Here is a 16399-nt window from a genome sequence, read left to right as displayed (position 1 = left end):
GAAGCCATGCTCATGTTATTTGTGTAAATCTTCGTATCCTGCTGTGACTGCAAGGAGAGGAGGCGCTGGAGAAGGACCGTTTGCAGCTGACCTGTGTGACAGGGGCTCTGCGGCTTCGCAGGAGTGTGTGTGGCCGAGTGCTGGGGACGGGTGGAGCTGCTGGCTGCAGTTGGCGGTACAGATCTGAGTCCCCAGAGCTGTGGGCACCTAATAACATTGGCAGAGTTGTCTTCACTGGAAGGAGGGAGGCCAAGTTGGAGAAGCTGTGGGAACAGAAAGTATGAAGCCGAGAGGGGAAATGTGACGCATGGAGCCAGCGGCCCAGCCCGCAGCACCCCCGTTTCCCCGCGGCAGGTGGCCATTGTATGTGAGTGGAGGGTGTTGGGCACAGCAATGGGGTCAATGGAGGTGTGTGTTGAAAAGGCACAAGACAGAAACAAAGGTGGGACTTTTGAAAACCAGAAAAAGGATACAGACTTCCCTTCTTTGCAAGCAGAAACAGGAGAAAGAGATGCAGGAAGCTCATAATTCAGAAATTCTGTTAAAGAAAACATTAGCATTAGGGTGCAGTGGAATGTTTATGCCAGGCCACAGTGTACCATCTTATACTTTTATGGGTGTTCAGAATGCCTCCAAATTAAATCACTATAAAAGTGCCATGATAATAGATGTGTTATCTGATCCCATCTGATATAATCTGATAGATCTATGTTTTAAAAAATATAAAATATACCGGTATGTGCTTGAGGATGCACAGGAAATTTCTGGAAGGATATGTAAGAAACTGATAACAAAGGTCACCTGTGGCGAGTCAGACTGTATTTAGGACCATTGGGGAAATGAAGGACAGAGACATTAAATGAAAGATGTGCTTAGTTAGTATGTTGTAACTAGTTTTGTTTTACTTTTTGTTTATCTGGTACAAGAAAAGGAATATTCCATGGTTAAAAAAAAAATCTATCTGCAGTGTTGAAAGTCCAATAAAATATATTTGCTGAGGATTTCCAAAAAGAAGAAAGAAGGAAAAACTTAGTCTGCCACTTGTTAAAGGACTGTAACAGGCTTTATTCGGGGCTGCCGCAGTGGGCGAAGGGCCCACGGCAATGGGGTCTTGGAGTAGGGGAGAGAGATTGGGGGTTGTCAGTGGGGGGAAAATTACTAAGAGGACGACACATCAGGGGTGAGGGGTGATTCTGGCTAAACCGACCTCACGAGATTCTTGCAGAAGGAAGGCCGGGTGGTCAGACGTGGAACTTAGCGGGGATGGTGGGGGATTATGGCTAAAATTGGGCAATGCACAGACAGACACTGAAGTCCAAAAATTGAGGCCTAGTTGAATTCTGAAGGAGCCTGAGTAAAGTTTGATCAAGGAGAGACGCTGTCAGTTCCTGTATGAAAACATTTCTGCTCACATGTGGTGGCGTCCATATGAACAGATCCGTGTGTCTGGAAAAACGTGGGTCTACAGGTATCTACATGTGTATGTGGGGTGTTTTTACATTACGTTAAAAAATAGGTCTTGATAAATAAATGAAAAGCAGTGGTATGTATTGGAATATATGAGGAAGCCATTTGGCTTAAAACTAATTCGACCTGACCTTATTTTTCCAAAAGGGCCTCATTTGGCCTGTTGAGCACGCATTGTACATCTGCTTTAAACACTTACTGTATACCATAGACAAGAATGATGCCCTTAAAGTTAGGGATGTAGCTTGCCCCCATATCGGCATTTCCTTAAGGAGAAGCATCTCTTCCTGGGAACTAAGGATTGATTACCAACCTGCTGTGCTCACCTTGTGACCACTGACCTGCTGTGCCAGCTAGGCATCTTGTGACAATTTTGCAAAAGAGACATTTCTGTCATATGTGATGGATGCTCTTTGTTCCATGACAGTATGTAACCACTCTGTACACCCCACTTCTTTGGTGCCCTTCCTTCCTTGGGGAAAGAAGGCCTCGGGCTATAGTCCTTAAACATGGCTTGTAAGAAATTCACCCCAATTTTGCTTTGTAGATTGATTATGGATTATTTGCATTGATAGTCCCTCCCTATCTAGAAAGACATATTTCACATGTATATAATTTTAACATTTGGGGTGTCTGTGGAAAGGGCCAGGAATTTCGTGCAGAAGTGTGATATTGCGAGAGTGACAGATGTTCTTGTTATTGTTGCCTCCAAGAGAGGAGAGAGGAACCGGAAGTTGCATAAAATTTTGATGGCCTCTCTTTGCTGTTGTACACTTTCTGTAAGCTGATGTTGTTTCGAAGCTCACTGTTACTGTGAACACAGCCGCAGCCTGAGGTGGCTAGAAAGAACAACAAAACAACTGCCAGTGGTTTGTCTGGGGCTGGTGTAGACACGTCTGAGTCCAGGAGAGTGTGGGTGGCCCTGTGAAGGGTGAGGGGCATGAAGGGAAGGAGGGAAGTGGCTCACCTTCCAGGTAATGAAGAGAAATGGCAGTGTTTTAATGAACAAAGCTAGGTAATGTAATTGCACGTTGATTTCCATTGTCACCCAAATGGCGTGATTTCACATTCACGGGTGGTAAAAATATCCATTTATTTTATTCACAGGTTGTATTCAGACTATCTCTACTTTGCAAGTTCGAATAAATCTGCAGATGACTTCCATGAAAAAGTGACAGAAGCTCTGCAGCTGTTTGAAAATTGCATGCTCGATTATTCGTTGCGTGCCTGTGTCTACAACAACACCCTCAATAATGCCATGCCTGTGCGTATCCGGACGCCTGCCCCTCCCTGAATGGGCTACTTTGTGGTTATTATGCAAGTGGCACTGTGCATTGGGATCTTAGCATATAAACAGAGAAGCGTTTTAATGTGCAAACGCCTCTCCCCTGCCTTTGAGCAGTGGCTAATGCAAAAACAAATATTCACGGATGTAAAAACTCTAAAACTGATGGGCCTTTCAGCTGGCACCCTGCTTTCTTCCCCGCTGATGCTCTCGCCTCCCTCTGCAGAGAATGAGGCCCCATTTAGGAAGATTACCATTTCATGAGGCTCCCAGAACACACCCGGCAATTAGGATTGGCAGACAGGAGGACACCCAGCTCTCAAAGTGTCTTAGAGCCGGCTCCCCAACGGTGGATTGCTTTGTTGGTTTCAAGAATTACCCACCAGGGTGACTCTCAGTGTTTCTTTGTAGGAGCTCAGTGGAAAAATGTTTTCCCTGGAGCCCTCTTTCCTCTTGTCTGCCTTCAGGAATATAGCTATACGTTTCTTTCCTTTTTCATGCAGAAGAAGCTGTTAGTAGTGAATTCAGCACCTTTTAGCTAAGGGACAGTTTTCCGCAAGGCAGCACCCAAGGGTGTCCTCAGAGCCTTTTCAGCAGGGTTCCACAGAGAAGCAGTGCTGTCACTTGTGGCCCACAAGCCTTGCACTGCTGAGCATGTCCTGTGGTACGGCAGACAGATCTGCTTGAAGTGGAGGTCTGAAACACGCCAGGGTGGTGGGGTTCCAGGTCAACGGTCTCCCTCCCTTTTCCTTGTTATCAAGGCCGTCTTATCTGGAAGGCAGGGCTCCGGCTCTGGCAGGACACGCGGAGGTGGCAGGTAGGATTCTAGGCTGTCCTGCCGGGGGTTGTAGTTTGGTAGGGAAGATGCAGCAAGGGCACAGGGAACCGCAGGGTCCGGCTGGTGGTGTGGGGTAGAAGGAATGGCCTTTGGAGCCCGACCTTGGTGTGGCTTCAGTTCTCGGCTTGGGCATTCACTAGCTGTGTGACTCTGGGCAGTTGTCTTAGCTTCTCTGAGACTCAGTTGCTTCATCATAGAATGGAGTAATAATACTGCTTTATCAGGCTGTCGGATGGCGTAGAGAGTGGTAGTTCATTCGTGTGTAGGGGAGGAAAAAATTCATTCTTTTCCTCCACCCACTTTAGGTTCTTTGGCTGGGGCCCTGTAAATTAGACTGACAAAAGACAGATTAACAGAGAAAAACAAACCCAACTTTATTAACATGTGCGTTGCACGCACACCTGGGAGCACTCAGTGATGAGTAACTCAGAGGGGTGGTTAGAACTCTAGAACTCGGGCTTGTGTAGCATCTTAACAAGAGAACAGTAAATGTGTAGAGAGGTGAGAAGACAAAGCGAAAGGACTTTGAGTTTCTAGGGTGGCAAATTATGGGAAGGCAAACACGTGGGGAACCGGTGGAAGATAAGGGCTGGTTTCAGGAAGGTTTGTTCCGTCAGGGCCTGTGCTGTTGTCTCCAGGCTGATAACGGTCTAGAGTTGTCTCCAGTGATGAACTCCTGTCCTTCCTGGTAGAGAGAGGAGGGGAGATGCCCTTACAAATTTGTGTCCTACTTTTAGGCAAATGGGGGAGAACAGAGAGCTTTTCTTGAATCAGTTTTTCTCAATTTCCTTTAACTCAAAATAATCCTGATGCCAAACTGGCGTATTTTGGGGCAGCATATTCTGCCGCCCTTCACATGCATTCCTGCATTGTGTCCGTGCATGGTGCTGTCTCCTGGGCTACAGTGGTAGCTGGACAGGCGTGGGTCTTGCACCCCAGTGCAGCCCCAGCCCTGTGGGGAGAGTGGGATGGAGGGCAGGAACCCTGGCCCCCAGCAGAGGCCACCTGAGAATAGGGTGTGAGGGGTGCTTCCTAGGAGCGGTGATGTCTGTGCTGAGGCCTAAAGGGTGAGTTGACCAGAGACATGGAAGTAGGGACGTGTCCAGGTGCAGAGAGCAGCATGTGCAGAGGCTGAGAGGTAAGCCCCGAGAGCATTCGCTATAGCCGGGCACAGTGCGCATGCTTGTGTGGGTGGTGTGGGGACGGTGGGAGGGAGGTGCTTAGGGCTCCATCACCAGGCACTTGGGAGCCTCAGAAGGAGTCTGGACTTCATCCTGGGGGAGATGGGACCCCCACCTGGAGTGGGAGCGTTTAAGCAGAGGGTAGTTAGGGCAGCTGTGCATTTTAGAAAGATGCCTGGTGCTGTGGGACACTTGACTGAGTTGGGATGGGGCCCGGGGTGGGGGTTGTCTCCCAGAGATGGGCAGGTGGGAGGGTGCTGTGAGAGAGGGGGTGTCTGAGTCAAAGTAGGAGAACCATTGAGGTTTTTAGAAACAGGAGGAAGAGTGGCAAGGGTGCACAGATGGATTGGATCAGGGATGGTGGGATAAAAGGAGGAAAGCAGATCCGTGTGCATAGCTCTGGCTTATTTCTGTTGTTTATGACTGTGATTGAGGGTCATCCATGCCGGGCCTGTAGGAGAGAAGAGCCACTGCCAGGAGATGTTTCCTGAATAATCGCAGGTGTGTCATGAAATGGGGACTGGCCCCTTCACAGTTGAGACTTAATTTGTTTCTGTGGGCATATGCTGGGTGCCCACTCTGTGCAGCACCGTGCTCCGGGCTGGGAGAAACACAAGCCTGCCTCGAGACGCTATGCCCGGGGTTCCTCTCCACCCCCTGACCACTCACCAGCCCCCAACCCAGATCAACGTGTTAGGGAGGGAATGTGGGGACAGAAGTCAGTGTGACCACTGGCCCCTGAGGACTGGGAGGCGAGGTAATGTGTCTAGCTCATGTGGCTCAGAGAAGGAGCTGGAACCATCCTCTCCCAGGCCTGTTACTACTGAGTTCTCTCTTCAGGAGATTATCTGACAGAGACTCAGAAAAGGAGGGCAGGCCTGGGCTTTTACTTTGGGGGCCTCCTACAAGGAAGTGGCTTGAACTGGTGGGTTTGGGTGGTCAGGGTGAGGCAGGGCTGGGTGGAATTCCTGACTGGAGGTGCAGTAGCTTTAAGCTGTGTTTCTCTCCATGGGAGAGTGACTGTCTGATGTAAATGCACAGTCGGTGTGCCATGGGGCACTTTGCATCACCCTGAGCGTGCCAGGCCCTCCAGCACATTCTCTTGTCACAGTCAGTACCACAGGGAGAAAGCAAGCTAGAGGTGTATCTTGTCTGTCTTTAAACAAGTTTCCAGGAGGCAGGATGTCCACAGCCACTTCCCTGCACAGGGAAGAAGGGTGCCCGCCCCTCGGCTGCCCTGTTGGCACTCCAGCTGCCAACATAAACCCTGTTGAGATGGGGTGGTGAGTTGATGGGCATCATCATGTGTCTCTGCTTTGGTGTGTCCTGGAAATGTTTCCTGATCAAATGTTTTTGAAAGCTCCATCAGTGAGAGAGGGGAAGGGCTCTGTTCAATACCAAAAGTTCAACTGAGTAGATTTAAAGATCTAGTTGGCTTTATTGAGTGATTCAAAAATCGGGCAGCATCCCATCCAGCAAATAGATAGGTGCTCCGAGGAGCTGTACAGAATGGAAGGTTTTTATAGGCAGAAAGAGGTTATAGGACAAAGAAGTTAAGAGTGGAGTATTTCAGGCAAGATCATCTTCCCCAGGGGAAGGCAGGGGTCTTATCAGTGTTGATCAGGAAATTCCAGCCTGGTGGGTTTAGAATTCCACTCCTGGGAGAGGCTGAAAAGGCAGTTGGCTAGGTATGAAGTCTTGCAGGGCTTAGCACAAGTGACTCCATTTTGGGCCTGTTGTTTCTTTTTAACATCTCTAATCTTTGTTCATCACTGACTCTGAGCCAGGCACTGTCTTAAGCTCTTTCAGTGCATCATCTCGTCCCATCCTCCCAGTTTCCCTGAAATCCGTGCCCATTTTACATATGAGGACCCTGAGGCTCAGAGGTTAACTCTCCCCCCGAGAGCCACGTGGCTAGTAACAGGCAGGCTCAGGGTTCAGTTTCTGGTCCCAGGCCTTTGAAACTCATGGCGTTTCCTCCCCCTTTAGCTGGCTCCTGAAAGCAGAGGTTTGAACTGGCAGGGGGCATGTGCTGTTTAAACTCAAGTCCGTGTTTTGCTGAGGATGACGAGGCAGTGGCAGAGCAGGTGCCCCTGGTCAGAGTGAGATGTCCAGGCAGGGTCGGGGGACAGAAGGGAGGGGGCGGCACAGATTGGGGATTGCTTGCAGCCCTTCAGTCCCTGGAGAGCTCAGGCACAGGGCTAAGAGCCAGGAGGTGAGGAGCACTCGGAAACCCTCCTCTTAGGGGTGAGTCTTCCATTCTGGGATGAGAGAAGCAAATGTCCCTCGAGCTGTGAATCCCAGCCCCGCCACAGTGCAGGGAGGGCAGTCTTTTCTGAACAGAGGAGGATTCTGGCGCTACCCTGCTTAAGACACTCACTGCCTTCCTGTGGCAGCTGAGTGCCCGAGCCGGCCCAGCCTGCCTCTCCGCCTCCTCCCAGCCGCCTCCCTCTGCATCACTGCTGTGCCCCACACTCTCCTGTCAGAGCCTCGGACAGGCCAACTTCCTGCTGCAGAGCAGGGGTTTGCGAAGTGTGGTCCCTGGACCAGCATCTTCTGGGAACTTGTCAGAAATGCAAACTCTCAGGCCGAGCCCCAGACCCCAGAATCCGGAACTTTGGGAGTGGGCCCATCAGTCTATGTGACAAGCCCTCCAGGTGGGCGTGTTGTGGGCTCAGGTTGGGGAAGCTGGTTCTAGGGCCTTTTCCCACTCCCTCTGCGTCACGTGCTTCTCCTGGTTGCTGTCGGCTTCTCAGCCTGTGGGTCTGGCTTAATCTGACCTCCTGTTCTCTCTCCACCTTGTTTGTGTCCCCAGGGCATGTGTCACAGTGGGCAGTTACAGACATTTGTTTCTTTACCAGCTCCGCTCTGCCTCCGACTAGATTACAAGCTGCTCCATGAGGCCAGGGGCCGTGTCTGTTGCATAGCAGCATGTCTCCATTGCCTCGCGGGGCAAGTTGCATGCACGAGATTATTTACAGGATGAATGGATGAATAAGTGAATGAATGAGTGGGGAGTTTGTGAGGCCAGTGGGGAGTTCCACCTAAATCCTTCATGGGGAACAGAGAGGCTCAGCGTGGTGCCCGTCTGGGAAGCGCCCTGCACTGGCCCCTTCTCAGGTCTTTCCCAGTGTGGGGGTACAAGCCCCGAATGCGGGGCCGTGACTTCAGGTCCAGCCTCTGGTGGGTGCCTCCACTTGACCTTGAGCAGGCCCCTCCCCTCCCCTCGGCCTCTGTTTCCATCAAGAGCCGGCTGGAGCAGACAACCTCAAAGGCTTGTCTCGGCTCTGATGTTTTCTAATTTTAAATATATTGGCACTTCCCCTAAACACTTTTTTCTTCATTCCATTTTGATTCTCTGGCCTATGCTGGGGAAAGGGAGGAAGAAACGTCCTGAGTGGGCCTGTCTTAGGTTTGTCTTCATGGTGCACATCTAGTAGTAATGCTGCATGCACCAGAAACTGTCACTCCAGGTGGTAATGGGGCTGGGGGTGGGGTAGGAGCTGACTGGGCCCGAAGAGGGCTGGCCTTTGCCCGCCCCATGGCAGTGGAGGGGGCTCTCCGCACGATGGGCACAAACAGGCTTTATGCTTTTTTTTTTATGGTAGGGGCTGAAGCTAATTTAAAACACCCCCATTCTGCCACGAACACCCAGCTTTTTTCCTTCTAGAAAGTTCTTGAGTAGCAAAGGCAGGTTCTCTGGAAGAGAGAAAGCTCGTCAGGCTGGTTCTGCCTGTGAGGGGCCGGCCTGTGAGCCTGACAGACGGAGGGAGAATTGGAGAGCTCTGTGCGGCCCACGACTTAACAAGATGATGTTCTCATAATGGTTCATCTGTGTCGGAGGCGACGCAGGTATTTATTTCTGAGGCTGGCACATACTCATTTTCTCCCGAGCTCTGGCCCAGCTTGAGGTCTCCTCTACGAGCGGTGTACAAGGCAGCGGCAACCTGGGGGCTGGAGGCAGCTAATGACTGTTGCAGACAGCTTATCCCCTCTAATTGTGGTTCTCCCTCCATGTCCTCCTGCATGATGAGAAAAATAATGAAATGGAAAAAGAATAGCGAGCAATGAAACCACTTAGTATCTGTACGTATTTTGTCAAACGTTTCATCATCTTGTTGTTCCCACCGTGTTCAGCAATTCTGCCAGGGTGCACGGCCGTGTGCAGCCAGGGATGATGGAAGAGCTGTGGTCCCTGTCCTTGAGGAACTCAGGGTCGAGCTGGGAAGGAAAGGAAAGACAATGCGGGAATGTCTGCTTGGAGAAAGGAGACTCGGAGGAGGAACCTGGGGAGCTGGGGGCTCTCCACCTGGTGCGGGGGCTGGCAGTTCAAGCAGACTGGGATCTTTCCACACACACAGAGCCAGTGGGGCTTGGAGGGGGCTAGCTGTGGCCAGGCCATTGGTTTGGAACGCTCACGCTGGTGGCCGGGCGTTCGGAGACGGGAGACGGGAGCCCCACTTAGGAGGCTGGGATAGAGTCCAGGCAGATGCTGACGGGGCCCGAACGCAGGGAGTGGCGCTGAACTGGGGAGAGGTGGGAGATGAGAAACATTTGGGAAGACCACAGAGAGGCAGAGCGGGAGATGGGAAATGGAGCAGGGTCCTTGGAGGAGGGGTGGCGGGCCCGGGGGAGGAGAGCTGGAGAAGGGGCCTCAGAGTGGAAGGGGAAAGGGCCCATTCTATTTTGGAGATTTGCCAACAGTTTGGGGCCAACTGTGAAGTTAGGGGGAACAGTCCCCAAGACTGCCTCACTTCTGGCACCATTCGCAAGTTGGCAGGGGCCCCTAGACCACCCTCAGGTTGAGTAATTTGCTGGAAAGGATGGCAGAACACACTGAAGACTATTATTTTCATGGTTACGATTTAAAAGAGGGAAAGGACACGTGAAAATCAGCCAGGGGAAGAAGCACATGGAGACCCAGGAGGTCTCCTGTCAGCCTGTCCCCAAGGGGCATGTGCAGTGTCAACACCTCCACCCACCGTGTGTGCCAGTACGCACAGAGCATTGCCCACCGGGGAAGCCGTCCTCAGCCATGGGTGTTGAGAGTATTTACTGGGGCTCCATCACATGCTACCCATGTGGCTGACCTTTAGTCTCTAGTCCCTCGTGGAGGTCAAGTGATACTGTGTGGCCCCAAACCCCCGTCATAACCCGCTGGCTGTAGGACTGTCCAGTGGCCAGATCTCCCAGGCAAGCAAAGACACTCTTATCAGGCAGGACATCCCAAGTGGCCTAGAGGTGATCTCCCAGGACCGAGGACAAAGGGCAGACCTCTGGGTGAGGGTAATTCTTCACTACAAGGCTGGCAGTCTGGCATGAGAGAAAGTGCCAGGGAAGGCCGAGGACCCCCGACAGCTGTGGGTAGGAGGGAACAGCTTCGTATCACGCTGCTCGTATTCAGGTGTGCACACCCCCATGGTCATGGGCGTCCGTGGGGCCCAGGCATGTAGCGGTTCGCTCACCTCGCTTCTCTCTGAGGTATTTTTCACGGCTGTCTCGTGCTGGGCATAGGAGCAGAGATGTCTAGCCAGGATATTGTGCAAAGAAAATTCGCACCGTTGGTGGGTGTGCCCTTGGCCTCTCCCTCACCTCAGTCCTCACTGTGAAATGTGCTGTGGGGCCACCTGCAGGGATGTCTTGGGGATTAAATGTGGCCCTAAGTGTGGGAATCCTTTGTGTGTGTAGCGCAGAACCCTTCACGAAGAAGCAAGAACACATGGTGTTTAAAATCCAGCTTCTGAAGGCAACTGTTTGCAAGGATGACCCTTTGGCACTGGTTTATAATGCATGCTGTGATACTTTTGGGAAAGTGCCTTCTGGGGTTGGGGGGATTGCTCCTGAAATAACACCTGCCTCCTTCTTTGACCCCAGGTGAGGCTCCAGGTTGGGCTGTACGCTGTGTATCTTCTGGACTGGCTCACTGTTTTTAATAAAGAACAGTTCCTCATTCTCCGCCTGGAAGACCACGCATCCAACGTCAAGTACACCATGCACAGGGTCTTCCAGTTTCTCAATCTCGGTATGAACGTGGCGCTGGAGACCCGTGGGGCAGGAGCTCCAGGGACACTGGCTTTGAGGCACTCACTGAGTCACACGCAGCCTCGCTGAGCTGGGCGGGGACAGGCTGAGCTGGGAGGCCAGTTCAGTACCTGTTTATCAAGCACCAGCCGCACACGGGCCTTGTGCACGGTGTGGTGGCGGGGGGAGTCCCGGGGGGGGGAAGAGATGGCGTCTTGTCTGGGAGCTGATGGTCCAGCGGAGGGAGAGGAGGCAGCCATGGCTCAAATCACATGGGGGATGGTTAGCATGATCACGTAGGTTCGTACAGATGACCTGGGGTCCCAGCTGCTGAAGGGATCCTGGAAGACTTCATGGAGAGAAATGGTCTGGGAGCTGAGCCTTGAGGCTGGGCAGGATGTCAGTGGGTGGCTGGGACAGTCCTGCAGGGGACACAGGGCTTGGAGGAGGGAACAGAAAGGTCATCACATTGTTTCAGGTGGTTGGGGACTCCTGGAGTCAGACCTGTGTGGCTGGGTTTTGGCTGCTGGTCCCGGATCCTGGGCCTCTGGGGAGGGGGAGCCTGCCCCCAGCCTGAGGATGCCATTGCCCAGAGACCTGAGTGGCATATTGTGGAGCAGTCTCTGCCGGCCATGGTGACGGCTGGTAGAGGTGCGTACTGGGGTGTGGAGTGCTGTCCGTGTGGACGGGGCATCCAAGGCCTGCTTGAAAGGCTGGAGCAGAGCTCATGTTCCTTCCTAGGACACATCCTGTGGCCCTGTCTAATGATGTTGCCTGGGACTTTTGTTAATTGAGTATTTCTTGAAATCTCTTGGCCCACCACTGGGCCTTGGGACCCTGTTAGCACTTGATTTTCCTTCTCCTTTTCTTGGAGAGCTGGTGATGAGATGGAGTGTGATTACTTTTTCCTTTTAAGGCCTAGAACCGTTTTTCTTTGATTTGGCCGCCTGTAGACTCTGTCGCATTAATGAGCTTGTCTTTAGTCTCTAAGATGAATGGTAAGGCCAGTTCTGATCCTTCTATCTCATGTAACTCTAGGACACTGGGAGATGGTTTTTCCGTGTGTGGGCTCAGGACTCTGGCCAGATCCCAAGAGCCCAGGGCACAGAAGCCTGGGCAGTGATCCGGGGCTTAAGCCAGTGAGAGGCTTATGGTCCAGAGGGCTGGGGGTGGCGGTGGCAGCCTCAGGTGGCAGCACCTGCTGGCTCATTCCCGGGTCTCTCCCTGCTGATATCCTTGCTACAGGTGGAGGGTCAGCCGGTGGGGGTCTCTGGGCACAGGTGGCTCCTCTCCTCACCCTCCCTCTGGCTGCTTCGCAACACAACACACAGGGTGAAATATGGCGCAGCGATGGGGCCCTCTGCAACAGCCTGGAGTAGAAACGAGGGTGGCAGAATTCCAGCAGGCTGGTTAGCAGGAAAATCTAAGCACATGGACTGTGCCTGGCCCATCACACAGGCTGATGGCTGTGGGAGCCAGCCCTTTTCAGGCAGGTGGAAATGGAACCAGGTGAGGCTGGGGTGAGGCTTCATCCTGCAGATCCAGCTGCGCTTCCGAGGGCAGGCGTTAAGCCCTGGGCCTGGTATCTCTGCTGTTTCATAATGGCATCTCTGCTCCCACTCTCAGCTCCTTCCAAATGGATTCGGCCAAAGAATTTTAATCTCTGAACACATTCTTAAGGGAAAGTCCTGTCTCAACATGAAGCATGGCTGGGTTTTTGCGAAGTCCCTTTTGGCTCCCACCTCACAGGAGTCTTGTCTTTTTGTTCCAGGGCCCTTAAGTGAGAAGCAAGAGGCTTTGATGACAAAGAGCCCTGCGTCCAACGCGCGGCGTCCTGAGGACCGGAACCTGGGGCCCATGTGGCCAGTCACACAGAGGATCCTGCAGGACTTCTACGGGCCTTTCAACACCAGGCTGGTGCAGGTTCTTGCTGATGAGGCGTTCGCCTGGAGGAAGACCTGAGGGCTGCCGCCAGGCTGCGGTTCCAGGCGTACTGTGATTTCAGAGGCTGCTTTCTGTGGCGAAGCGTCGTGCTCAGAGCATGGAGAAAACCGGGATTCGAGTCTTCTTTCCCTCCCTAGGCACATGTTTATTAGAACCAACTCAGAATTCCCTTTGTGATGGTCAGTAGCCCAGCAGTGGACCCTTCTCAGTCTCTCTGGCACAGGCCCCTGGGGACTCCAGTGACAGAGTCCCCTTCTGCTCCAGGAGGCCTGGCGGAGGCCGGCGGGCGTGACTGCTTGCTGAGAGGGAGCATCGAGTCAGGGTGACAGTCCTGGGATCCGACTGAGCACACTAGAAGTCACCCCAGAACTTACCCTTCATGTCCAGTGTTGAAACACTCTGTTCAGATCATTCACCTCGTTTGGGCGGAGAATGGAGGCTCTTTCGGTTTTTTCCCTTTTACTGCAAAGTCAGCCCTTGGCTCTCTTCAGATACAAACTCCGTAACTTCACTCCTTAACAAGAGGAAAACTCAAGTCCGTTTTTGGCAGCACGTTCATCTCTCAGACCTCCCATCCTATCTTTGTGGACTTATGTTTAACATAGAGAATGACGCCGTTTAAAACAAACCGCTTTCTGTGTTTCACTAACCCAAGCTCTCTTTTCTGCCTCCTTAGATATTTCCTCAAGAGTTTATTCAGCTGATAATTGGACCAAATTCAGTTTAGAATGGGGGAGAAATTTTTGCTGTTAATGCCAGACTGAGCAACTTCAAGGAATTGAACACTTCATGGAAAGTCTAGGTACCTCGGGCTCTCCTCATGCACACAAGGTCATCAGAACTGGAGGGGGTTCAAAGTTCTAGTTCTGGCCACTGACAGGCTCCATTTTTCTGCCTTCCCCCTGGAATCACCCACGTTCTCCGCTGTGTGTGGCCAGAGGCCCTTACCCCGTTCACAGACTGTAAGATGCTGGTGTCCTGATTCAGAAACACAATGCATAAGCCCTCCTGGGGCCGAACATGGTATGCTGGGATTCTTAAAGGAACTTTCTGGGACACCTGGCAGCTTGATTCCCTGATGGGTGGGCTGAAGGTCTTGTTATTTCTTGGAGGTGCTGGGGAAAGAGTGCAGAGGACACTGGAGCCCGGTCAGCACCCAGCCCCAGGTGCGGCCCCGCTGCAGCTGTGCGCGCGAGTGTGGGCAAGGAAAGCATCCTGTGAACCAGAACCAAAGTCAGAAAGTGCAGATGACAACATAGCTGACCATCCGTCGCGGGCGTGAGGATTTCCCCGGCGGTCCAGCCCCAGCGCCGTCGTCTCTGCCGGCAGAACTGGGGGGCACCGTCCATTCAAAGGCCTGCAGAGGGCCCTCAGTACTGGCACGGCCGGGCGATTTCTGCTACTGAAAGAGCGGTGTGTCCTGAGCAGCCACTTTCAAAAGGGACAGTCCCCTCCCTTCCCCTCACAGCCGGCACTCGGAGCAGCAGCCAGCAGGGGCGTCTGGCCTGCGCCCAGGGGTGCTGTCGGGAGATGTCACTTCAGTGCGCGTGTGTATTTATTTGCAGTGCAGGGTGTGTGTGTGCGTGTGGGTGCATTTTCGGAGTGGGTTCCCTTCAGTTCTGTTGCTGATGCAGCTGCCCCTCCCCTGTGGACACAGCCCTTCCACGGATTCGTTTCTCTGCCAATTGGCTTGTCATTTTCAGTCCATATTTTGCCATTCCACCCCAACCGTAATTACAAGGGATTTTTCTTACGCACTCCTGTGCATGTGAATAACATGTAGTGTAATTCTGCTTCTTACAGAAGTATTCTGAAGGTATTGTTTCCAATATTACTTGGTTTATTATACAAGCCTTTTTGTATACACAGGCCCACCCTTCTGTGCCAATCCGTGCCATCTGGACACAGTTTCTCTCAAGGGGCCTTTCTCCAAAGGGCCTCTCTGCTGGCTTGGCTTTCTCTCGTTCAAGGCCGGGTCCTGTTGACAGCACAGGTGCCGTTTCGAGCGGTGGTCCTAGAGCCTGTCGTGCAAAACCAAAGCAAAGTGGAGCCTTTCTCGACCTGGTATTGAAGTGACTTTGTGCTCCCCAAAGCTGTGTATCTGATCGTATTAAATCCTACTCCCTTAGTCATGCAGGTATGTTAAGTGAACCGCAGTTATGCTGTCCTGTCATTAATATTTAACGTAATTCGATGTGGGCCCTGTGCCTGGGACCTGTGCTCTTCCCGCCATCCTGAGTGCTCGTGGCGGGTCCTCCCCGTGGGGGCCGCGGTGCGTGAAGGAGTCGTGGGAGTAGTTCAGTGTCTTCCTCACACATGTTGTGCACAGTCTGTGCAGGGGACCTACCGCATACAGTGACAGGTGAGAGAGAGCAGAGAGAGGGGTTCAGATGCTGTGTTACCGTGGACTCCCCACGTGGGGCCTGCTGGGGTGAGCCAGGGGGACGACAGCTGGCCCTGACCTCAGACAGGCCTAACGTTGTCTTCAGACATTGGGACTTGAAGGTTGCGTGACCACAGGCCCTGCTACTCCCAATAGGCTCCCCGGCGTGGCTGCTTCCCTCCTTTCTGTGGCCTGCCTGGGCCTGGGGGCTGCGAGTTTGAGACCCTTTGTGTCACTGGGTGCATGTCATTATCACTGGATACTCAGGGTCCCCCGGCCGCATTCGGGGTGGGGCAAGCCTGAGGGAGGAGATGGATTGTCTCAAGTTTGGGGTTCTGGAAGCCTGTGCCACCCTGAGGACAGCACGGACCCTGGGTTGGTCCCTGAGTTCTGGAAAGACCCACTCTGAGTGAACCTCTGCTCCCAGCACTGCCCCCCACAGTGGTGTGTTGGGGGAAGGGGAGCTGGTGAGTCCAGCCCTAGAACAAGGATGATGAAGCCAGAAACGGCTTTGCTCAGCAGAGAAAATACTGTGCCTGTAGGGAGATGGGGCGAGTGGGAGACCAGGCTCCGGGTGCCGCAGGACAGATGGGTGAGTCTTGAGGGTTGATTGCATACCCTTGCCCAGGGGCCTTTCCAGAACCCTCTGCTTCATGGCTACCTGCCCCCTACTGGGGAACCAGCTTGCAGGGAACATTCCAATGAGGGCCATCTGCATCTTAATGTAAACCTTCCTCTGGAACGATCTCTCTCCAAGTGACCCGATTTGGTAACCCATGCCAAGACCTGCTCCTGATGAAGGAATCTGAGGCTCGAGCGGCAGGGAGCACGGCATTGTGTGTGGGCGGTGTTTTCCTGTTGCTCCAGAAACCTCACCCTGTGGGCACCCGCTTTGCTTGTGGATGAAGCACATCCTGTGAGACTCATGGGAAGGCATCGCTCTCCCAGCCCCTCACCTGCAGGCCCCCTGCAGAGCAGCCCGGAGAATGGGTCCCTGTGGGCGTGGGCGGAGGCTGCAGCAACATGAGCACCAGCCGGCTCTGGGGAGCTGCGTTAGTGTCCCACGGCTGCTGTGGCAAATTACCCCAACCTGAGTGGCTAAAAACAACACAGCTGCGTTATGTTACAGTTTTGGAGGCCGGAAATTCAAAATCCTTCCCACTGAGCTAAAGTCAAGGGGTGGGCAGCGCCGTGTTCCTTCTGGAAGCTCTTGGGGAGAATCGTTTCTTAGCCTCTTCCAGCTTCTCGAGGCTACTTGCAGTCCTTGGCTTGTGGCCCCC

At 52.9% G+C, this 16399-nt stretch overlaps 1 protein-coding gene across 4 annotated transcripts in view; it reads left to right on the top strand.

Annotated features, from left to right (window-relative positions):
* The window catches only part of CHST15 (carbohydrate sulfotransferase 15), a 78684-nt gene extending 63820 nt beyond the window's left edge, over positions 1-14864 (top strand). For 3 of the 4 annotated variants that reach the window (XM_046654418.1, XM_046654420.1, XM_046654419.1), the window contains exons 6-8: positions 2575-2731; positions 10646-10793; positions 12564-14864. In XM_046654418.1, the coding sequence (XP_046510374.1) occupies positions 2575-2731; positions 10646-10793; positions 12564-12754 (496 nt within the window). In that variant the 3' untranslated portion in view covers positions 12755-14864. The remainder of the gene's footprint in view (positions 1-2574; positions 2732-10645; positions 10794-12563) is intronic. The other variant, XM_046654421.1, reaches the window with a different exon arrangement.
* Positions 14865-16399: the final 1535 nt, after the last annotated feature.

This window comes from Equus quagga, chromosome 2 (assembly GCF_021613505.1).
Source record: "Equus quagga isolate Etosha38 chromosome 2, UCLA_HA_Equagga_1.0, whole genome shotgun sequence".
Classification (NCBI taxonomy): Eukaryota; Metazoa; Chordata; class Mammalia; order Perissodactyla; family Equidae; genus Equus; species Equus quagga.
The sequence above is the reverse complement of the archived record's forward strand: the minus strand, read 5'-3'. Positions and strand labels throughout refer to the sequence as shown.